A 25,148-nucleotide genomic window follows, 5' to 3' on the forward strand; every position below is an offset into this window, starting at 1 on the left:
TATTTTTCTTCTTTTTTACAACTCTACAAAATTAAATCTAAAATTATGAAAGTAAATTGATGTAAATAAATTTATAATACATAAATTAATTATATTGAAATTTGTTTGTTTTTTATGAGTGCAACAATAAAATTCTTTTCTGATTCTGTGAGTGATTTATTTTCAAGAATTAACCGACAAGCTGCTTCCTTGTCACGTTGGTTTGATTCTCTTATAGCCGAAGCAACGGCAGCAGCTACAATTAACGCTCTATTCGGATCTTCGACATCAATTTCTTCTGTTTTAATATTGTTTGTAGAATTTGTAGAATTTGTGATTGACATTTTATTAATATTTTGTTTATTATTATTATTAGAATTATTTATTGTGGTGGTGTTTATTAAAATTGTTATGGTATTTGAATTTTTTGTGGTAATTTATTTTTTTTTTTTAAAAAAAAAATTTGGATTTTTTGAATTTTTTCTCTTAAAAATACGCTCCTTAGGTAATTATATGGTGTTTTTTTTTTGATTGACTTGAATACAAATTTGGTTTGTATTAGAGTCTAGAATCCTGTCAACAACTTTTTTTGATTAGCATAGATGATCTGTAACACTGCATGGGCGCCACCTACGGGTCTAGACTTCCAAACAAATAATAACCTAGAACAAAAAATAAAATAATTCGGGAGTTTGGTGAACCTTCTAGAGCGACAGACAATGAAAAATCAATCTTTCAATATATAATCTAAACAAAATTCGTTTGTTATTTGTTTCACTACTTTGTCTTTTGTAAACCTGTACACATATAAAATTTGAAATAAAAAAGCAATTTAAGACCAAAAAGTAAATACATTCCCTTATTGCACAATTAATAAATGAAATGATACAAATTTCATATTTTAATGCGGTTATGACACACTAGTGATGTGAGTATTATGATGAGATTGAAAAGGAACCAAATATAAAATAAAAGAAAAATATTATAAAGATATTAAAAAATATTCATCTTCTAATCCTCACGTCCAATTAACCAAACGCCTCCAAAAGATGCAGCTTTAAAAGGAAATGGTATAAGTTAATAAAAATTATTTCTATCATAATTTTATTAGAAATGAAAATTCTCTCACCTGCTGCAATTCCACCAACAAATGCAGTTTGTATAGCACCCCACAAAGCTTTTTCAGGAGAAGTGAATAATGCTTTAATATATCCAAAGACTAAAAGACATACTATAGTTACTAAACTACTAGCATAAAGTCCAATAATAACATTATCCACAAGTAAATAAGGTATTAACGGTATTAGACCGGCAACGAAATAAGAAACTCCAATCGTCATAGCACTTTGCTATAAAAGAGGATATAGATTATTCATTATTTTTAATTTTAATCATTATAATTTATGATATAATAACTCACCCAAGATCTTGAAGGGTTTGGCTTTTCAAGGTTTAGCTCAAATTTCATCATAAAATCAACGAATTTTTGAGGATCAGATTTAAATTTTTCAATAACAGGTGCTAAAGCATCTTTATCTAATCCGTAAGGTGCCATAATATCTATTATCCAAAAAAAAAGAGAGATTATTATTAAATATCATTATTATTATAGTTGGTTAACTCTTTATTGAGATGCTTCAAAATACGCACCATATATCTCTTGAATTTCTGCATCTAGACAGTTTTCCACTTTAAAAATAAGAATAAACATAAGATTACATCAACTTGTAACTTGTTGAATAATGGCCATATCCTTTGAAATCATACCTTCCCATTCCTCTCTCCTTCTCTCAGCGTTGTAATGATCAGCTTCTGATTTTGCACTCAGATATCTAAATAAAGGAAAAGTAGAGATCTAAATAAAGGAAAAGTATATATGTATATTCAAACTAAAAAATAGTATATTTTTTGGTGAGTTAAAAATGATATATACCCGCCTAATCCCATCGAAATTGCACCTGAAATCAGCTCTATAATAAAAAATTTATTAATTTTTTAGAAATTTAATAATTTAAACACAAAATTGAGTAATTCCAATCTGACAAACCGGCCAGTCCTCCGGTAATAACAAGATGATTACTTCCCATAGAAGATAATCCGGCAGACAAAGCGAAGGGTACCTATAACATATTTAAAATCATTTCAATAACATTTTCAACAAAAAAAAAAAGAAAAGTCTGACTTTTTACCGTTAGACCGTCGCTAATTCCAAGAATCATGTCACGAATTAACTCTGGTGATTCAAAATGATCTTCTGACTAAAATTTAAGCAAATAATAAAAAGAAAAAAAATGTATATATATATTAAATATATATAATAGATATATATGGTTTTTTTTTTAAAAAAAAAATTTATTTTATTTCGACAATATTTACATGATGATATCGATCATGAGGCTCTTCAGGAATTGTATCATAATGGTGAGGAGGTCTACGTTGAAATATTTGACGAAGGGCCATCATTTTGATTATTTTTTAAGAGAGGAGATCCAGAAAAATGATGCTCATCTAACTTTGAAATTAAGAGATTATATACAAGTAAATAAGAATCACGTTATATTTATGGAGCCCTTTATTAAATTAGGAAAGATCTGAGAAACGTTTCCTCGTTATTGGTGCAAATTATATTTATATATTGTAGTACGTAAAATTATTGAGATCACGAAATCAAACTTTTAAAATCACGAAATACCATTGTTCTTTGGTGTAATAAATAAATTAAATAAATTGAAATAATAACAGATAAAAAAAAACTATGCCCTATTTCTCAATATGCAATATAAAAAAAAGTTTTTTTTCTCTATTGGTTTTTTTTCTCTATTAGTTTTTTTATCCAATTTATAATACAATAAGATTTTGTAATCAAATCTTAAAAGTTCTCTAATATTTACAATAATTTTTTTTTTGTTTTTTGTCAAAACCTTCATGATAATAATCATCGATATTTCCCAAAAGAGTTTCATATTTTTTTAACTCAAATTCTAATTTACTTAATTTTTCATTCGTTTGAATATGTTTAACTTCTAATTCGTTATGTTTAACTAAATAAGTCATAACCCCAAATCCGCCAAGCTCGTTAAGTTGCTTTTGAATTTCTTCTATAAGGTCCCTTAAAATACCATATTGAAATTCCAAAATTTCTTCTTTTTTGATTAGTTCATTACGACTTAAATTATCAATATCTTTATCATCAATTGCTTTCCACATTTCAGAAAAATTCACTTTAGTTTTATGTCGTTGATATCTTGACCATTCCAAGTCAGAATTTATTCCAATGATAGAAGAAGTTATCGCAATGACTAAAATTCCAGATAAAGAAGTTAATGCGGCAATAAACATTCCAATTGGTGTTATTGGGATTATATCACCAAATCCAGTTGTTGTCATTGTAGTTATACTCCAATATAAACTGTGAAAAACGGATTGAAATGGACTTTTTTCTCTTGTTCCATTTGGTAATGTCCTATACCATGAATCTGTAAAAATATCAAATTCACCTCTTTCAGCATAATATATAATGATTGCTGAAATCATTAATATTATTAAAACATAGACTAAGTTTAAAAATATTCGAATTGATGATAATAAAATTATATTTGTCGCAATCTAAATAAAGATTTAGAATATTAAGATTAATCTTCTCATTTATTTTATAAGAGTAAATTTTAAAAATAATTACCAAGAATCCATCAGAATATTTTCCAATACGTTGTAATGAATTGATAATTCTAGTCAAACGTAGAATCCTAGTAAATCGAAGAGTCGTATCTTCAGCAAAAGGACTAATTATCTGAAGATAAAAAGGTATGATTGATATCAAATTCAACAAATTGAATGGTTTTATTGCAAATTTCCATTTATTTGGAGCAGCAAGAAAACATCCAACATATTCTATAGTAAATACTATAACTATCAAAATATCAAACGGGAGCCTAAAAAAAAAAATTAGTCATACGCACATATACATTATATATCATATTACGTATATATATACATATAATTACCACAAGTGAACATTCACATTCTTGATCATAAGAAAAGTTGGCAATGAATCGAGACAAATAATTAATATTGTAGCAAGTGTGCATATATTGGAGAAGAAAGAAAAAGCTAGCGCTTTCTTAGATTGAGGTTCCTCAAAAAAATAATATAATTTCTTTTGTAAAGGAGTTTTGTATAGTTCGGATTCGGATTGAGGTTCATACACACATTTTTCCTATCGAATAAATAAAATTACTTTATAAAAAAAAAAAATATTATTTTAAAGATCATGAGAAGAAGATTATTACCGACGTTTCTTAAATTAATTTTATATTTAAGTGGGTATATAATTTTCTTATGAAACTCATTAGGTGGTTCAATAACTTCTGAGATGCTGTAATTGATAAAAATTTTATATAAATTATTTTTTTTAAAAAAAAAAAAATATCCAATCAATTTTAAAAAAATTTTTATTACGTAGCAGTAACGTTGTTAGAGTTGGAATTGGAATCGATTGTTGCCATTCTTGAAGGAAATTGCGTTTCATCATCCTGTCTATCATTTGTGATATTCATGATGATTATTTTTTAAAAAAGGATGTGTAAAAAAGGTAAGTTGAATTTATAATAATTTGATATATGTAAATCGTAAATCCATACATAAGTATCTAACCCTAAAGAATAGAACAAATTGATTAAATTTCCCCCTATAAAATCTGCAACTTACATCATCATTATCTATTAATGTATAAATTAAAAAAGAAAAATTACGTCAAAAAATTAAAAATTCAAGAACGCCAAATTCGCAGTCAATTCTGCGCGTCAGACCACTTTGGGTTATCTATCATTCATTACTTCTAGTTTTCTACAGGTTTCATTATTAACGATCAAGTTTTTTTTTTCATTATAAGCGATTAAAAAATCGGTCAATTCCGTAGACTTATAAAACATGTGATCATAATGTGACCTGATAAAGATATAACCTAACCTTTTTCTGGTTTTCCTTCTTAGATAACGTCACCAACTTTTTTTAAAATATTGTCACTCGTGACTTCATTATATTTATTTAATTATAACGTGATCAATTCTTTTAACTTGAAATGGCGGTATCAACAATTATTTAGACGTGACCAATGTGCCCAATGTGAGGAAATGGAATTTTCTTATGTTTCCCATCATTTGAATCATTTGACTTTTTCATAAACATAACTTCCGAAACTTCGAAATTTCGTAACTAAAAATTTAATGCAATTAATGCATAAGCCGTAAATCAGAATGTAAATGATTAACTAATAATAAATACATTATGCAAGCAAAAAAAAAAAGAGAGAAATTAAATATTTACCAAATAAGTAATTTCCCCAAATTTCTAATAATTTTAATTCTAATACATGATTAAAAATTTTTAATTAGTTGGGAGTAAATTATTATTTACAAACGGGATACTCTTCTGAGTAATCTTACCGCATGTTCTCATTCGCGTTTTTTGTCAAAATCGACCTAATGCAGATTTATTTAACTAAATAAGACGGCATGACCTTATCACTATCAATTTAATTTCAACCAGTTAAGAGATAAGACACCTGCATCATCTTAAACTTTAAAATGTTTTTTTTATGTTGATTTTTTTTAATTCTCACGCAGCGTTTATTGATAAGATTATCTTTACGCAAGCAAATATTGTGAAAAATATATAAATAAATATGTAAAGAACCATTTTTTTCAAAAAAAAAAAATTAAATTTTTTTCTTTGGTTTTTTTTTTGGGAAAAATATATATAAAATATATATATAAATATATATACATAATATACAATTATTTAATAGAATTTTTTTTTTTTTTTTACTACTAATTTTCTCTTTTAAGTTACGTTACCTTCTTTTATTTGATATAAATTTTATTCCTTTTTGTTCAAAATAAACAAATGTTTCGAGATACACAATGGATCAGTGATTCAAAAGTGAAAAATAAAAAAAATAAAGCCAAGCGAAGACATACTGATCCAAGTTCTGATACTTCATCAACAACATCATCTGATAAAGCCAGTCAACTTAGTAATAGTGATGAAATATTGACAATAAACTCATTTTATGACCCTTTGCCACCTTCAGATCCAAAAGTATTACGAAATATCGAAGGAGGGGAATATTTTTTACCAAGCGCTGATAAAAATATTGAAAGATTACAAATGCAACACTATTTATTTAGTAAATGTGTTTGGAGAAGTAATTATTCTTCTCCACTTGAAGAAAATTTTGAGCTTGGGGGCGCAAAAGTATTGGATGTTCAGTAAGTTAACTGATTAATTTGCATTGTTTTACTTTTTTGCTTGCTTTGTATTTATTTAATCTGAACTTAGATGTGGAAGTGGAATTTGGATGAGCGATTTAGCTACGGAATATTCTAATTCAACATTTGTTGGTATAGATGATGATGCGGAACGTGCAAGAATAGAAATGGAATTACCCAATGCCGCATTTCTTCATCACAATCTAATGGAAGGGTTACCTTTTCCTGATGATACTTTTGATTTCGTACACCAAAGATTTTTTACTTCTGTGAATGAAGCTGATTGGGAAAACTATATTCTACCAGAGATTGTTAGAATATTGAAACCTGGAGGATGGGTAGAGTTAATGGAAATGCAACCTTTGTCCAATGCTGGTCATACGACGAAAAAAATATTTAAAGCTTGTAAGTATAATAAGAACTTGTTAAATATGTGTTAATTACGTCAAGACTTTATTATTTACTAATCTAGTTTTTATTAATAGATGATGAATTTAATTTGAAAATAGGAATTCATCAATTAAATCCTTGTGTGTTTCAAAAAGCTTTAACCTCCAACAAGATGATTGATTCTAGCACCGTACATTCAGATCATAGAATTACTCCACTTTTCGGTGGAAGACTTTCTCAACTGGTAATTAATTCGATTCAATACGATATTGGCGTTTAATCTTTCCGTGATGATTTACGAGATACTATATATACATATATTTAGGTTTGTCAGAATCTCTTTAAACGGTTAGAATTAAAGAAAAAAGAATTTTGTGAATTTATGAATATGAATGAATCAGAATTTAATGGAGCCATAAATACTATGTACGATGAAGTAAATAAACTCAAGACTTATTGTAAGACATACAGGTATTTTTGTTTTTGGTTACAATCTTATTTAATATTAAAATGTGAAATTCATTTATTTCTTTTGATTTTTAGAGTTTACGGAAAAAAAAGTTCATGATGTATGGTGTATGATTTATGATGGTGATGTGTAATGTGTCCATGGTTGTAATATAATATCATTGTAAGTTGTATATAGATTATGCCCCCTTTTTTTGCTTGATCATTTAGAATATTATTAAATTAACTTTGTAAATTTCCTACAATTAGTTCTTTCTAATTTATATTTTAATTTCATAGAATTTTTGGATATATTGATTTATATTTTATTTTATTTTTATTTATTTTTATTACATAGAGATAACATAGGCAATGATGGGATATATTATTGATTTGTAATTTGTATATAGTTATATATTTGATTAATGTATAAAATATTTTCGATCCTTTTTAGAAATTCATATATAGTTTATTATTTATTTAGAACACAAAATTATTTATTATATATAAATAAATAGAACGTTTTTTTTTAAAGAATTGATTTAATTATTGTAGATATAGTATGAATAATTTGGTATAACTGAGTATGTGATAGGCACGCGTGTGTCACGTGACACATCATTAACGTTGAAGATTGTGTAATTAAAATCCTGTCACTAAAATGCTTTAAATAGACAATTACTTTTTGTATAACAATCCGCTATCTTTACATTTGTAGCAATTGATAACCCTTTTTTTTTTTAATATTCAAGAATTTACCCAAATATGATAATTCAATTAATAATTTGAGGAACTCTTTCTTTCTAAAATCTCATATCTGAGTAGATCAATTTTGAAATTTTTATCAAATTGGGTCTATCAGTATCTATTTAATCCGGGTTTTCATTAATTCCGATAAATTTTCGGATAATCATATCGTTTATCGTTAAAATTATTTTCATTCTCAACTTAACCAAATTTGTATTTAAAAAAAAAAAAAAATTGATAAAATAATACATTTTAAACGCGTTGTTTACTATCATAAATAATATACTTCATTGAATGGTCAAAATTTGAAAGGTTTATAAACTATAAATAGTTGATGATAAAAAGGTTTATTTATCGTAAAAGAAAAAGAGGACTATCACTATAAATTAATCTTTACTTGTACATCTTTGTTAATCCTTTGATAAAGTTTAGATAAGAAAGAATTTACAACTAAATTTAGTTAGATTTTCTTTTTTGTAATAGGTATGAGAAAAGTTCTTGTAAAATGAATGATAACGAATTTTTTTTTTGTAAACTAAAGCACTAAATTAGAAGAAAACAAGAAAGGGGAAGAAAGCCACCAGATTAGAAGAAAGGTACTAAATTAGAATTTGTTTTCCAATTTGGTTTCTGACACATGAATAAAAAGCATCAAGATAGAAAAAAAATTATTTTACTTTACGATAAGGTCATTTTCTCGTGATTGGGCGGTTGGGCGGTCAGTTCATGATAAAGGAAGGAGTCATTGATAAAAGAAAATAACAATTTATCTAATTATATATATATATCAAAATAATTATATTTAGCCAGCCAATTATCTGTTGAGGTCGGGTAAACTGTTCTTATCAAACTGCCTGTTAAGGATATACAATAGTTCGTTTTTTACCTTATTTCTTGCAATAATCACGTAAAAGATTAATTATAAACCGGTAGAAGAATAACATCAATTAATAACAATAGATTTTTTTTTTATTATTTTATAATCTTTTTTTTTTATTATAAAAAATTGGTGAGGTTTTCTTCAAATATATATATTTTTTTATTACTACATTTTTTAAAGAATTTTCTTTCTTCACTTTTAACGACTTTAACGACGATTAAAAATTATTGGTTCATGTAAAATCATTGGTTCACAATAAAATTATTGGAACATGTTTTTAATTTAATTCTTTGCAGTATTCTTGCATTATTTATTCAAATTTACAATTAAGCAATTATGAATTTGAATCAAAGAATCATAAAATTATGAAAGCGAATCTCTACCCTTACTCATAGTAAAGTTCAATATATCCTCCTTAATAATTTTCAAATAATGATATACAGTATATCCTTTTCATATTAGTTTAATTAGCTAAAACAAAATCCCGACTATTAATTAGTGATCTGAGAACACTATTATAAACAATACCGGGCTGTCTAAGATAATTTTGGAATGCAGAAATAAAATCGTTTGGGGTATCAGCGCCCATTCATGCACTATATTCTCTTTATAAAAGTTTCGCATATCCTTTTTATAAAAGTTTATATCCTCTTTATAAAGTTCAATTAAGTACTATATCCTCAATTAATGTAATATATCTTCTTTTATAAAAGTTCAATCAATTAACGAATCATTGCACATTCATAGGGATTATTTGCGCCCAAGTATAGGAGGAATTACTTCACATTCCATTTACCCTCGCCCATACTAGGATTATTTGCCCGAGTATTATCGTCTACTGCCCATAGATATACCTACTATATCCCCTTTTATAAAAGTTCAATTTCTTCCAGAGTTTAGTTGATCTAGGAAGCTGCTGCTGCTGAAATTCATAAACGCGTTTATGGATTCAGTTAAGTACAAGACGTACAAGTAATTACGTAGATATACTATTTTCAAATATGTAAAATCTAAAATCTTCAAAAGTTCAGTATAGTCTCATCATGTGGAGGCTCAATGGGCAGTATTTTCAGGATGGCAAAAAAAGTCATTTAAATTATTTACTAAAATAATTAAATAAAGCGCCAAAAATAAATTTGGATGTTCAGAACTATAGCGTTTAAGTATATTGTTTCAGTTATCTTATTATAAAGAAAGTACTGTATAACTCAAAATTGTGATGGGATCAAAATTTTCTAAAATAAAAATTTAAATTTTAAAGTTATCAATACTATGGTCCAAATTTGAATATTTGAATATAGTCAACTTTCCTTAAATGCGCCCTTTATAAATGTACCCATTATGTATACCCTCCCTAAATGTACCCTCTGGTTAGGTATGATCTCTAATTATTTACTCTTTATAAAATGCACACCCTCTCTAAATGCACTGTTACAAAAAAATTATGTATATAATTCCAAGGGGTGAGTTGACTGTATTGTATCTGTTGTCTTAATATAAACTCTTTTCAAGGTTTAAGAACTCAAAACTGTGATGAGATCAAAATTCACGTATATTACTAAATTAATTTTACGCTCTCTAAGATCTTTTTATAAACTCTTTCCAAAATATAAGAACTCAAAATTGTGATGATATCAAATTTATGCATTATTTATGCTTATTTCTGAATTAAAAAAAATATATTATTATCAAATCAATTAAATATAAATAATTTATAATATCTTTATTAACTTCTGATAGGTGGACAACAGCAACATCATCAAGAAGAACAATCTTCACAATCTTTAGGTGAGGATCCATTCATATCATCGCTTCATCAATTTTAATACGTTATTTAACGCGCTTAGGTACGAACGCAACTGCAACTTCTACAAAAGAAATTATAAGCCTACTCCCGAAGTGCAATGAAAGTGTTAAAAATAACGGTATTTCTAAATTAAATCTACTTTTAAATTAAATTTAAAAGTTCTTTGACGCTGTTTTGGTGATGCAATTTTGTGAGAAGACAAGTGTCTTCTTAAAATAGAAGTTCCTGATCTGATCGAAAATATAGCATTACATTTTCGACAAACAGGACGACCAGGATATTTGCATCAAAGTGACATACGGATAACTTAGTTCTCCTCACTCTCAAAGCTATCAATTTGATATTGTATCAGATGATGATATCAAATTTATACATTTATGCTTATTTCTGAATTATTTTTTTTAAAAAAAAAATTTTAATACGCTTTATTTCATAAGGTACTGCAACTTCTACAAAAAACATTATAAGCCTACTCCCGAAGTGCAATGAAAGTGTTAAAAATAACGGTATTTCTAAATTAAATCTACTTTTAAATTAAATTTAAAAGTTCTTTGACGCCGTTTTGGTGATGCAATTTTGTGAGAAGACAGGTGTCTTCTTAAATAGAAGTTCCTGATCTAGTCGAAAATACAACATTACATTTTCGACAAACGGGACGACCAGGATATTTGGCTGTTTTAGCATCAAAGTGATCCCATACGGATGACTTAGCTCAAAGCTATCAATTTGATATTGTATCAGATGATGATATCAAATTTATACATTTATGCTTATTTCTAAATTATTTTTTTTAAAAAAAAAATTTTAATACGCTTTATTTCATAAGGTACGAACCGCAACTACAACTTCTACAAAAAAAATTATAAGCCTACTCCCGAAGTGCAATGAAAGTGTAAAAATAACGGTATTTCTAAATAAATCTACTTTTTAAATTAAATTTAAAAGTTCTTTGACGCCGTTTTGACGATGCAATGACAAGTATTTTCTTAAAGTAGAAGTTCCTGATTTGGCCCAAAATACAGCATTACATTTTCGACAAACAGGACGACCATACGGATGACTTAGTTCTTCCTACTTTCAAAGCTATCAATATATTGTATCAGTTATCTTTATTATAAACTCTTTCCAAAGTATTAGAACTCAAAAATTGGGATGATAGCATTTATTGCGTATTTTTGCGTATTTCTAAATTCAAACCAGCGGCCGATCACGAAAGAATAAAATAATAAATTTCTTTGAATTTTTTTTTTTTTTTTGGTAAAAAAAAAATTCATGACTTGGTACTTTTGTCAAGTTGGGTACCTTTACCTCAGCTTTGGTTGTTAATAATTTGTATGGGAGTATGGGAGTACAGTACAATATTTGGCAAAACAGGATAGAGAGTACAAAAAAATAATATTAGGTTCAAAAAACGTTATGATAACATTCACATTGGTTGACAGCAATAAAGAGATGCACACGATGCAACATTTCATCAGATCATAAACAGAAAGGCATGAAAAGAACCTCATAAACAAAAAGAACATCTTTTTCAGTAAGTATAATAATAATAATAATAATAAATAATAATAATAAATAACAGATAATAATAATAATAGATTAAAAGATTATTATATTGGATTATCAGGTTAAAAAATCGAGTTTTTGGTTAAACAAAGAAAAAGTTTTTTAAGGGATAAAAAAGTTAACAACATTTATGTTTATATTTTTTTTTCATGAGAAAAGAAATTTAATAATTATTCGCCAATCATAAATAATCAAGTTCATGCATTATTTAACTTGTTTCTAATAAAAAAAACCTTGTGTTTATAAAAAAAAACCCATCAATGAATATTTATATCGAAATTACTATGATTAAAATTTCCATCATTAAACAGTTTATCACTCGCGTGGAGATTTGATTTTTTTTTTTTCTTGGCGAAAAATTTAAAGTAAGGGATATGATTCGTTGTGTTACATGAATGTAAAAGATTATGAAATCTTTTCTGTAACACGATACAAAGCTTTTATAATTAAGAGGATCATATGATATAAGATCAATAGTTATTTTTCCAAGATTGAAAAAGATTGAAAATTTCCTAACTAGAAAAAATAATTTTTTTTTACCCACTCAAAATATTAATTACACAAAATAAAAAAAAATGCAAAACGGTACAAAAAACAACGTACAAAAAAAAATTTTTTTTTTTTTACGTAATAAAAATCCAGTAAAACTAAAAAAACTAAAAAAAGATAAATTTTCGTTCTTACTCCGATTAGTTCATAAAAAACCAGTTATACTTAAATGGTATTAAGACAATCCGAAGGAGAAAAATACTAAAAAATAAAATAACAATTTTGCATGTGATTTATCACACTACATCATCTTTATCCAATTATACATGATTTCGATTGTCTAATTGTTTACATTTGTAACTTGATCGTGGGGACAACTGTGTAATTAGTGTAATTAGTGTAATTAGATCGTTATTCATATTGGTTACATATATTTGACGAACCGACCGACAACTGACAGTAGATCATTGATGCTCATAATCCTACACATTTTTGTATAAGATGATGTTACACCAGTTAAATTACGTCTTAGAAAAAAAGAAAGACGAAAGAAAAGGGAAATGTATATTCATGTATTAAGAATGGGAATACAATTTAAAAATATTCATATGAATGAAAAAAGAATAAAGAAGTAATATGATTTAATATATTTTTTAATATTTTTTATGAAAGAAAAAGAAAGAATTCTTATGATACATGTAACAATTTCCAAAAGATTTTTATTGTAACATTTTCCAAAAGACTTATTGTAACTTATTATATAAGTTTCAAATTTATAGATCATGAATGGAATAAAAGTCGAGAAAAAAGAAAAAAATGGTTATGACGGGTTCGATGGTTTCGTTTTAAAATAAAAAACTTTTTTATTAATTTATTTATTTATTTATTTATTTATTGGTATACAATAATATTTATAATAATATTTATAATATATATTTATATATATATAAATATCGTATATTCCGCATGGTTTAGTAATTGATTAAAGATCAAAAAAAAAAAAAAATCTTGAAATTAAAAATAGGTCAATTAAAAAAAAAGTACTATAAATAAAAATAAAATTAAAGTTAGAATTTAAAAAAAGAATTTTCTAAAATTTCTAAAATTTTCTAAAAAAGATAAATGATAACTTATTGTTAAAAACATTATCTCCGAAATTTTTTTTTCTTAAAATGAAGGTTCATGTTTAGTCATGTTTATCATTTCAGTGTCAATAAACGATTAATGACGAATATTTATATTAAAGAAAATCACCACGCGGAAGTACAAATCACCCCAAAGAAAAATTTTATTTGGTTAAAAGAAATTAAAAAAAAGAAAAAAAAGAAAAAAAAAAAAAAACGAAATAATTTTTTCGATGATAATTCCGGGTGGGGGATGATCTCATGTATTTGATATTAAGATATTTGAAATATTTAAATATGTAATAATCCATGTATCAATTGTATCATCATGTAAGCAAAAGAAAAAGAATTCTTTAAAATTCTTCTTTCAAAGAAATCTAATATCTTTTAAAGTTTATAGTTTATAGTTTATGCAAAGGTGATTTAATTGTGTTCATTATACAATAAAGACCTTTTCAAAGAAGATTAAGAAGATTTTTTTTAAAACGTGGGAAACACGTTTCATAATAAAGTTTTATATTAAAGGTAATAATAACAATAAAGACTGATAAAGAGAATAGAACAAAGGGAAACAAAAAAAAAAAAAATTTTTTTTTTCATTGATAAATTAATCTAAATTGAAACAATCATTGTGCTGTAAATAAATAATATGAATAAATAAATAAATAAATAAATAATATATATATATAATATATATATATATATTAAAACCCGGGTGTACGTAATTTCATATAGTTGCATTATCTACAAATTTATATTTATTATTAATTGTTATTTCGTTGTTTCTTAAAATTACTTGTTACTTTGTAAAATAAAACTACTTGTATAATATATTAATTACTAAGTCTTTGTAATTATGGTTTTACAATGAGTATCACAATTCCAATACCATGAATGGTAGTTCATTTAAAAAAAGATCCACGAATAAACTTTAAAGGAATTTTCCTTGACAAATCTATCTCATGAAAAAAAAAAAGTGACGAATTAAATCTAGAAAAAGAAAGAAAAATAAATAAAATAAAATAAAATAAAATAAAATAAAATAAAATAAAAGATTATTTATAATTATAATAAATTAATAATTTTAATAAATAATAGTTATAATAAAATTTATTATTATTATTTTAATTTTCTTTATTTTTTTTTTATTTATATATTTATATATATATCATATATATTATTATATACAATTATACAAAATACAATATATATAATATATATATTACAGTATATATTATAAATAAAATTTCAGAATATCACACAAAGGTCTTAATTAAAAATTACTGTGGGTAAAATTTTATAAATATTTAAATAATAAAAAAACTGGTAAATGAAACTCATTGACAAACACACATGGGAAAATTATTTAAAAAAAGTTTAAATCTTGTATTTCGATGTATTTTCGGAATTAAAGAAGACATTTTCCTTTTAGCCGATTTTTAGAAAAACTTTTTTTAAAGTAAGACAAAGATATAGAATTCGCATGTAACATGCAGTGTAATTAAACCTAAAATGGACCTTTAATCCAATCTTTTTCTTTTCGATGATAATTGTATTGGTTATGCAAACGAACATGCGTTACATTTAAAAAGTTGATCTGACGTGATTTCCAATTTATTAAAAATACTTTTAAAAAAAAAAGATAGATATCTATAATCTATTACCTAAACTTGACAATTCATGCTATATTGGTTATTCTATTGTATCTATTGTATCATATTGTATCGTGGGGTTAAAATCATTCTTTTCGTCTCACAAAGATTTTTTGTGTCAATTGATTTGCTGAGAATTTTATTAAAGCTTAAATAAACTAGTTTTTTTTATCATCATCATTATGAGAGAATTTAGAGTATTTATGATTTTTTTTTATGTAATAATAAACTTTAAAAAAAAAATGTTTTTTTTTTTATCACATCTTATTAATTATGTAAAATTGATAAGATATAAAATTCAAAAAAAAAAGCGTGGGCACAAATGCTTTTTCTGGTGTTACTTTCCATATTTGCTGAAAAACATTACCATGCGATTTTCCATTGCAGATACGTTTTTGTATTTCTTGTATCTCTTGTATTTTCTATTTGGACCGATGATAATATGATATGCAATACAACATTAAGATTTTTTTAAAATATTTTTTTTTTTTTTTTTTGATAAAAATTATTTAAAAAGGTTGCCAGTATTTTTACCTACAAAAAAAAAAGAAAAAAAAAATGAAAAAAAGTTATGTATATATAAAAAATAAATAAAATAAAATAACAATTATATATATATATATATTTTATATTTTTTTCCCGGTTTTTTTTTTAAAAAAAAAAAAATTCATTCAATTATTCTCTCTTTTTCAGGTAATTTGTTTTACTTGTCATTTTTTTTTTTTTGTTAATCCTTCTGATTTGACTCTCATTCATACTAAATATTTTTTGTAAAAATTAATTCAAAGAGTGAGAGACATTTTTTTTTTACGTGATTCCCTAAATAATAATGGGTTGTGTCTGTGTTAAACCTAAAGAAGAAGAATATAAATTCCCTATACCCGATGATGTAGATATCCCTTTTTCTCAAATGTTACATTATGTACATAGATTTATATGGCAAGGAAATTTTTCCTCCCCTGTTGAAGAATGTTTAAAATCTTCTAGTTCAAGAGCTCGAGTATTGAACGTTAAATGTGGTGAAGGCGCGTGGTTAAAAGATAACGCTAAATTATATCAAACTGCCGATTTTTTTGGTTGTGATATTACCGCTACTTTACAATATGATGTTTCTCCTTCATTTCTTAAAGCTGATATTTTGGATGGTCTTCGATATTATGATAAGAATACCTTTGATTTTATTTATCTTCAATTCGGTTTATACACTGAAAATGAATGGCGTGATAAGGTTATAAAAGAACTGGTTCGTTTATGTAAACCTGGTGGTTGGATAGAAATTCTGGATTGTGAAAATCAATTTTATAACGAACGTGATACGACAAGTCGATTAGGACAAGCATGTGAGCGTTTTAATAATAAAAATAAAAGATTTCGATTTTTTCAAAATATTCTTTCTTTTTTACTTTTTTTTCGTGTCTAATATTTTGTCCTTTTTTTTTTTTAAAAAAAAAAAAGATCGATTATATCTTGAATCTAAACAAATAAACCCTCTGGTAAGTTCACTATTCGAAGAATTCTTGAGTAACACAAATCAAATTATTAAAATTCATAAAGAAGAAAAAGAATGTATTTTAGGAGTTAAAGGAGGTAGAGTTGGAAAATATTTACTTCAAAATATCGTAACAACCTGGAAAAATTCAAAAGTTTTAATATCAGAATCTATGGGAATTACTCAAGATCAATATGATAAATTAATTCAACAATTTATAAATGAAATTAATAAATCGAAGACTTCTATAAAATTTGTAAGAGTTTATGGTCAAAAAAATGATAGATAGAAAATTAATAAATAATAATATTAATATTAATTAATAAAAATGTTAGTATATATAATTTAGTAATCATTATGTTTTTTTTTTCAAATATTTTAATTTTTCTTAGAAATCCATTATTATTATTTATTATAAGGAATTATTATTATGTTTGTTTAATTATTATTTTTTTTTTTGTAAATTTTTTATGCAAGTCTTTTTTTTTTGGTTATATTTTTTTTTTTTTTCTTTTTTTCTTTAAAAAATCTTACAAATCTTTTACATATTTTACATATTTTTGCATATTTTTTTTTTCCTTATTTTAATAATATTTGTAGAATATAAAACCTTTGAAAATATGAAACGTGAAAAGGAGTTTCACTTAGTTTCATTATTTACAAAAAGAAAGGATTTTCATTTAATCACGCACGTTATACAAATCCGCTGCGGTTATACAATTAGGAAAACGTGTACAGAATGGGTCATTACCCCGATAAAACAGATTAAAAAAAGATACAGGGGATGGACAAATTAATTTTTACCCGAAATCTAAAAATAATCTTATCAAAATTGATATGATCACCTTGTGACTTACACAACCCATATCTTTCTTTCATGGTTCTTTGCATCGTGGGATTCGGGACCCTGGTTCTAAGAACTTAATTTACTTGTTTTGGTTTTTTAGTTTTTCTTTCTCGGAATTAATACTCCTTCATCTTTTTACATAAATTCAATATTAAAAAATATTTTTTATGACGAACTTTGTACCTACAAAGTACATTAACTTACATATAAACTGCGGATAACATGTTTCTAAATGATTGGTATTTTCATGTGTTAAATAAATAATGTATAGTTCACATGACAAATTTTTAAGTATTACAGATTAATAATTTCAATTAAGATTTTCTATACTAAATTTAACCATCAAAATGATCATTTACATTACCAATTATTTATTATTTATTAACCGGATATAAACAAATATAAACGTCTTTTTTTTTTATATGTATATTACCGTTTATTTTTTTAGTGGATTTTCAATAGTTGTGTTTCAAAAAAGGAAAAAAAATAATCAACCACTTGATGGATTTCTTTTTAATGATGATCCCTTTCAATAATTAATATATTTGGAAATTTATAGAAAATGGTAAACATTTAAAATTACTATAATTAATATATAAAAATTCAGCTGACATTTAATTATTAATAATGATTGCATTTTCATTCCTCGCGTTCCTTAAATATTTTGATCAGGTGAACGTTTTTATGATATATTATGAAGTCACGTTCAGAGTTTAAAATTTAAAAAGAAATTTTTTATTAAATTTACATAGTTTATAATATGGTACAAAGAAGTACAAGATGATCATTTTAAATAATCATTTTTTTTTTAATCTTAACGAAATATGTTCATATGATAATCTTAAGTGCTTATAGATTTATGATAAATGGTATCCTCATTTTTTCATTTTCTATAGGTATAGGGGTTTGCTGATTATTATAATTATTATTCTTAGGATTTTCTAATATTTTTTCAACTTGAGAGGTAATATTATTATTATTATTAAATTCGGAATTTGAATCTATTTTCATTTCAACTTGAGAGGTAATAATATTATTATTATTAAATTCGGAATTTGAATCTAATATTTTCATTTCAACTTGAGGGGTAATATTATTATTATTATTAAATTCGGAATTTGGAAGTTTGCCAATTTTGTAAAGTACGTCGTATTCGAATGTTTTAAGTTGTTTCTCGGAACATTTAAAATCGTGCGGTTTATCTTGTTCATCGGAACATTTGGTAAATTCGAATTTTTCAGATGGTCGCTCGATACCATTGAAAAATTCGTGTGTTTTAAATGGTGATTTCTCATTCTCTAATTTACTCAAACGTTGATTATAGTTGTTTTTTATTTGATTTGCCGTCCTTTTGAGATTAAAAGTCTCATTAATCCTGAGAGCAATTGCAGCCCATCCAGCTGGGTTTTCACCTTTTTTACATTTTCGCATATCTAAGATTAGAGCATCTTCTTCGATTGACAATGGATGCTTATCAACTAATTAATAATTTATAAATATAAATAAGGGTCATTTGTATAACAAACACATCTCTAGTAAATAATTTACTTACTTCCTTCCTCAAGATGTCCAAAGTATCTCTCCCGACATTGCTTCGCGTCACGAGTTCCCATTTCCGCTGCAACCAATTTCCACTTTCTTTTATTGTATTTTATTGCCAAAATCATTAATTGTTCATCTTCCTATTATAAATTAAAGTATATGTAAATGTACATTCATGTATTTGAGATAATGATGTAACGTGAATCATAAAACAATTTTGATTTGTACCTCAATTTTCCAATGTTTATGTTGTCTATGTCTTTTAGTGAGTTTATTGGGCGCTTTTGGCATTTTGTGTATAATATATATTTATATATATGTATATATTTATTTATGTACAATATGTAATTTAATCGAAAAAAAAAATTTATATAACGAAAAATATTCTATCTTAAGAGGAAAAAAATTATGAAATACGTTAAAAAAGCGATAAAAGAAAACGAACGATCGATCGATTTTTATTAATTGACTTTATTGATCTGGTCGGAGCACCTTTGAACCTTTTTTTTTTTTTTGTTCGTTATCTTTCATTCTCTGGTATCAAGAGACATGTATATTTATAACAAATAACGAAAAGAACACGGGACTCATGTGAGCAATTTAATGAGGTCATGGGTCTTCTCTTGAGTGCTTCAAAACTGAAAAGATCACTTTGATTTGTTTACCGAATAGTTGTGATCATCATGCATAATCTATAATTAAATATGTTATTATCAATGCTATATTATTTGTACTCTATTCGGAGCAAAAATCAATTTCGGAAGTTAAAGACCGGGTCATAAGACTATTGACTAATCCCGTGAAAGAAATCAAAATGCAGGACAATGAGAAACATTAGAAAAATTTCACATTTGAAATAAAATCACGCGACTTATTTATTAAGGAAAGTTTATTTTTTAAAATTGGAAAAGATCTTTTCGTCATATTTTTTTCTAGTTCCCAAGTTTTACTAACGTTAATAAAAATTTTGAATGGCTTTTCATGGGAATGTTTTGTACGATTATTTACGAGAATTTCCCATTTGTATAACCTTTTTTAATAATTATTTTTTTAAAAAATCCAAATAGAAAGGTCATGAGTGAAAAAAATTTGCATAAATGATATATATTTTTTTTATTAAAAAAAGTATGGTATGAAAATTTTATCTTACACAAAATTTCAATTTTTGGTCGTTTTTCGAAATTTCGATATTTTTTTAATGATTTTTGATCATGAGAAAAAGTCATCAGACTTTTGTACTTCAATAAAAATTTCTGATAAGATTTCCTACTTCTCACATCTTTCTTTGTTAAATTTCTAAAAATTTATAAAAAACGAATTCCAATTATGTCTTCTATCAAAAGATTAAGCATTTAAAAAAGGAAATTGAGAACCAAAAATTGGCACGGGATCATATGAAAAAATCAAACCGCAGGAATTTTCCTTTGCATTGTTTTTTATTTAGTCATTCATTTAATTGGTGAATATCATCATAACATCAAAAACATATCTCTAATTAAAGTAATCTAAAGGTTTATCAAAATATAACGGAGAAATATATACATATTATATATTATTTTTTATTTTCAATTATTTATATTTTGTGTTTGGCCTCGTGGTCATTATGAAATTTTTGTTTTAACTAATCCGCAAAATTCCGTGTAATTTTTGTGTGAAGAATCTTATCTTAAATTATATAAAACCTACTTTTATATTTTTTTCCTTCTTTTTCTTTATGGGTGGGTCATGTGTATGATCCCTTGGCATGAAATTTTTATTGTATCTTTTTAATTTTTAGGAAATTTCTATGCATTTAAGACATAAAAATTTTAATATATTTAGTAGTAGGCTGTGCTAAATAAATAATAATTTTTATGATCACGTAAAAAAATACGTTATCAATTTTTTTTTTCTCGTAAAACGTGCATAACTTGCATTTTATGAGAAAACTTTTTATTTCTTTGTTAATTTTTTTTTTATTTTATTTTATTTATTTTTTTTATTTTTTTTATTTTTTTATTTTTTTTTTTAACCGAATTATAAATGTTTCATAAATATTTTACGTAATTAAAAAATTGAATGAAATAAAGAAAAAAAAATAAATAAACAAATAATATTAATAATAATTAATTTTATTATTTAATATTATTCTTTGTAAAATAAATATTTCTTATTACTGAAACGAAATACCTCCTTAAAAAAAAAAAAATTCAATTTCTGAAACAAATTACTAATATTACTCTCCGATCCTAATCGGAAATCGAATTAATCACGTGATACATTATCAAACATCTTTTTTGATGAGTCACACATGGCAATGCTGTTTGGTTACCACCTTCAACCACATGGTGATTCAAATTACTTTTGTGTAAAAATAATATGAATTTTTAATGTTTTATATCGACATTAATAATCTTATCTTATAAAATACATAAAATTAAATTTAATTTTTTAGCTTATTAATTGTAATTCTTTTCCGTCAAAAAATGATTGTAATAATGATGATGATAATGACGATGATGATGTCGATAATGGATGACGATGATGACGACAATAATGATGACAATAATGATGACGAAATTAAAAAACTATTACCACTAAATTAGTTAATCAATAAGTTATATCGCTAGTTATTTCTAGGTTAATTACGCAATATGGTAGTTTTGTAGGAAAATTTGCCTGCGATTTTACTTATTGATAAATTTTATAGAAAAATTCTTTCTTATTAATAAATATTATATGAAAAATTTATTATATGAAAAATTCTTTCTTATTATAGAAAAAACTCTTTCTTATTGATAAATTTTTATAAAAAAATTTATTAATAAATATTATATGAAATAACTCCCCTTATTAATAAATTTTATATGAAAAAATTCCTCTCATTAATAAATTTTATAGAAAGAAAACAATAAATTATTATAAATAAATAATAAATTCTTAAAATTAATATATTTTACTATTTATTAATATTAAAATTTATATTATTATTTGATAGATTTTAATAAATCTTTTTATAATTATTAAATAAAAAGATTATATAATTTTACTAAAATCCATTTATTTTTAATAGAAGTTATTGTAAAATTTTTAATATTTATATTATTTATTTATAAATCTATTTAAAAACTTTTTTTATTAACAGTAATATTTAGCTAAAATAATTTTTTACTGCCAATTATTAATTAAAAAATTATGTATAATATAAAATAATTATATTTAAGTTTTTTAAATATTTAATTTTAATTTTTGAATATTTTAAAATCCTTTACATATAAGTTACTATAGTATTACTACTTATATTTTATATATAAAATAAAGATTTTTCTTTTATATAAAATATTAATAAGCTTTTAAGGTTATTAATAGTAAAAATTTGTTATTTTTAAATTACATTTTTAAAAATATTTCAAAAGCAAAAAAAATTAAAAAAATTGTTACAAAAAAATTTTTATAGTAATTATACATATCATATTATAATAATTGTATATATTAATGAAAGAATATTATTGATTCAACTCTTTAATAAAAAAAAAAAAATTAGAGAATATTATATATATTATATTACAGCTTAATCAAAGAATACTTTAATTAACTATTAAGTAATTTTACTAATCTTTTAATTATTTTTTATTTTTTTATAAATTTAAAAAATATTTTTAATTATAATGATTATTTGATTTTCTATATATAATTAATAAAAAGATATTAATATATTAATATTTTACATTTTTATTTACTAAAGTTTTATCATTTAAACCCAAATTTTTATTATTAGTTAAAACTAATTATTAAATTTAGACTTTTTATATAATTTACTTTAAACTTATAGATAACTTCTATTAAAATTAATTTTACTACTATTAATAAATAAATAAAATATTTTTTAAATTAAAAATTAATTAATTAAAATTAATTATTATAAATTATATTATAAATTAAGGATGCTTACTAAAACTTTTTTTTCAAAATTTTAGTTTAGTCAAAATTCAATCTAAAACTATTTTTTATAATAAACTTAATTACCTAAACTGTTTTTATGCTTTTCTGAAACTAATTATAATTTAGAAAAGTTTTAGATTTACCAATTTCTTCATTAAAAATAAAGTTTTTGAATTTCAGATTATTGAATTTTATCATTAAGTGAGTTTCAGGTAGCAACACTATTATAAATATTAATTTTAATAAATTATTTATAGATAAAATTGTTTAAATAATTTTACTTAAAGTAAATTAATTTATATTTATTATAAATTTTAATAGGCAATTTCTATTTGTACATGAAGTATTTAAATCCAAGTTATGTGATTATTACCATTTTGACTAATATTATAAACTTCAAAATTAGTAAATAAATGGATTTTTGCTTGTTCTATAAGTTTGCCTAAGGCATCAAAGATGCTTTTGAATGTCAGTTTTAACTTTATCTATGAATAATTGATTTTGCCAATCATTCTTAAAAAAATTTAGAAAATAATCAGCAAAAACAGTTTTTCATATATAAGTCAAAAACGGCATTCAAAACCTTTATTGATGCCTTAAGTAAACTTGCAGAACAGTCAAAAATACATATATTATATAAAAAAGGTAAAAGGTATTATTATATTTCACATGACCCATATTCAAACACCCTGTGTAAATTTTAAAATTTTTATTTTAATATTATAGTTGTAATTAACTTCTTTTATGAGTCTTGTAATTTACTAAATGAGTAGTTAAATTAATCATATTAAAATGGTTTTTAGCATAGTATTTTTATATATATTTCACTTTTAATATTCCTAATAAATTTATAAATACATTACAGTTAAAAAAAAATTAACTTTTTTTATGCAATTTTATTTTTTATTATATTAATTTAATAATATATTTTAAAAATATAATTTTATATAATTAATTGTAAAATTTTATATAAATTTAATATATTTATTGTAATTATTCAGAATTCTATTGGTATAGAAATTTGAAATATTAGATTTTTATTTGTAAAGAAAAATGCATTTTTTTTTTATTAGGCCGTTCCAATTTAATCTTTAGTTTAACGTCCTCCCCCCCCTCTATTTTTGAAAAATTCAAGGGTGATTTAAACATATATGTTTGATATGTTTAAATATGCTTAAACCACCCCCTCCTTTACTAAAATTTAATGGTACCGAGAATTCCCAATTTTACCAAAAATTTCCGAAATTTTTATTATGTTTAATTTTCATGTTTGTTTAAATTATCCCTCCCCCCCCTCAAAATTTTTGGCCAGAAAGGACGTTAAACTAATTATTAATTTGGAACGGCCTTATTTTAAATCTAATAAATTTTCATATATTCTTTTGCAATATAAAAAATCTTATTTATTACATATTATTCTTTTAACAAAAAAAAAAAACTTTAACAATTTCCTTTACTAAGTAATCATGATTGGCTGACCAACACAAATCGTGATTGGCTAAAAATTACACGTGCCTACTTTAAACTTCACACGATAAAAAAAACTATTCTTCTGTCTTATCAGTTGTCTTGTCAAAGGAAGTTCACTCTCAAACGCTTTCGAAGTTGACATTGAGAAAATAAGTCCATTAGCGACTTTGTATGTGTAGACGCAGACAAGCTCAAACTTTGTGAATTAGTTACAACAGCGTCTTTGAATCACAAGAGTCAAGAAAGCATAGCATCAAAGCGGTTTGTCTTTTCATGGTTATGAGAAGGAAAGAATGGCTTGAATGCAAGAAACGATAACTCCAAATTCCAATCGCTACTTCGACCATAAGGACGAAATCTGTTAAATTATGAGTCGCATTCTTTTCCGGAAAGACTTGTTTGAAAATAATTATGATAATTAAATCATACTGTCAGTAGCCAACTTGTCATAGTAGTAGAGAATTTATGCTGATGGTAAGGAAATTGCAAACCAGTTGAATGAAAATTAGATGTAGTTAAAAAAAAATTA

At 24.3% G+C, this 25,148-nt stretch overlaps 6 protein-coding genes across 6 annotated transcripts; 2 read left to right on the top strand and 4 right to left on the bottom strand.

Annotated features, from left to right (window-relative positions):
- Positions 1-89: 89 nt before the first annotated feature.
- On the bottom strand, positions 90-323 carry OCT59_017394 (uncharacterized protein; the record flags this gene model as incomplete). Its single annotated transcript, XM_025325705.2, has 1 exon — positions 90-323. One exon carries the CDS (start codon positions 321-323, stop codon positions 90-92), a length of 234 nt encoding a protein of 77 aa, XP_025179894.2.
- Positions 324-849: 526 nt separating this feature from the next.
- OCT59_017395 (uncharacterized protein) lies at positions 850-2,442 on the bottom strand (the record flags this gene model as incomplete). The annotated part of the gene is made up of 9 exons (XM_025316693.2): positions 850-1,034; positions 1,109-1,328; positions 1,400-1,539; positions 1,630-1,668; positions 1,747-1,811; positions 1,913-1,949; positions 2,027-2,099; positions 2,169-2,237; positions 2,356-2,442. The coding sequence occupies 9 exons, from the start codon at positions 2,440-2,442 to the stop codon at positions 991-993; spliced, it is 774 nt and encodes a 257-aa protein (XP_025179893.1). The 3' UTR covers positions 850-990.
- A 417-nt stretch (positions 2,443-2,859) lies between these two features.
- OCT59_017396 (uncharacterized protein) lies at positions 2,860-4,535 on the bottom strand (the record flags this gene model as incomplete). The annotated part of the gene is made up of 5 exons (XM_025316692.2): positions 2,860-3,585; positions 3,659-3,911; positions 3,984-4,195; positions 4,273-4,354; positions 4,438-4,535. 5 exons carry the CDS (start codon positions 4,533-4,535, stop codon positions 2,860-2,862), a joined length of 1,371 nt encoding a protein of 456 aa, XP_025179892.2.
- A 1,348-nt stretch (positions 4,536-5,883) lies between these two features.
- Positions 5,884-7,206, top strand: OCT59_017397 (uncharacterized protein; the record flags this gene model as incomplete). Its single annotated transcript, XM_025316691.2, has 5 exons — positions 5,884-6,248; positions 6,319-6,653; positions 6,734-6,882; positions 6,964-7,109; positions 7,182-7,206. 5 exons carry the CDS (start codon positions 5,884-5,886, stop codon positions 7,204-7,206), a joined length of 1,020 nt encoding a protein of 339 aa, XP_025179891.1.
- Positions 7,207-16,016: 8,810 nt separating this feature from the next.
- OCT59_017398 (uncharacterized protein) lies at positions 16,017-17,233 on the top strand. Its single transcript, XM_066137460.1, has 3 exons — positions 16,017-16,043; positions 16,141-16,690; positions 16,806-17,233. Exons 2-3 carry the CDS (start codon positions 16,180-16,182, stop codon positions 17,126-17,128), a joined length of 834 nt encoding a protein of 277 aa, XP_066004044.1. The 5' UTR covers positions 16,017-16,043; positions 16,141-16,179; the 3' UTR covers positions 17,129-17,233.
- A 1,302-nt stretch (positions 17,234-18,535) lies between these two features.
- Positions 18,536-19,519, bottom strand: OCT59_017399 (uncharacterized protein; the record flags this gene model as incomplete). Its single annotated transcript, XM_025331935.2, has 3 exons — positions 18,536-19,164; positions 19,239-19,368; positions 19,457-19,519. 3 exons carry the CDS (start codon positions 19,517-19,519, stop codon positions 18,536-18,538), a joined length of 822 nt encoding a protein of 273 aa, XP_025179889.1.
- Between the last annotated feature and the right edge of the window lie 5,629 nt (positions 19,520-25,148).

Source organism: Rhizophagus irregularis, chromosome 26, assembly GCF_026210795.1.
Source record: "Rhizophagus irregularis chromosome 26, complete sequence".
Lineage (NCBI taxonomy): Eukaryota > Fungi > Glomeromycota > Glomeromycetes > Glomerales > Glomeraceae > Rhizophagus > Rhizophagus irregularis.

Bases quoted from the DNA above. Each gene is read 5' to 3' on its own strand.
- OCT59_017398 (XM_066137460.1), top strand. From the start codon at position 16,180: ATGGGTTGTGTCTGTGTTAAACCTAAAGAAGAAGAATATAAATTCCCT. The intron at 16,691-16,805 runs GTGAGCGTTTTA...AAAAAAAAAAAG, and splicing joins AAGTCGATTAGGACAAGCAT to ATCGATTATATCTTGAATCT.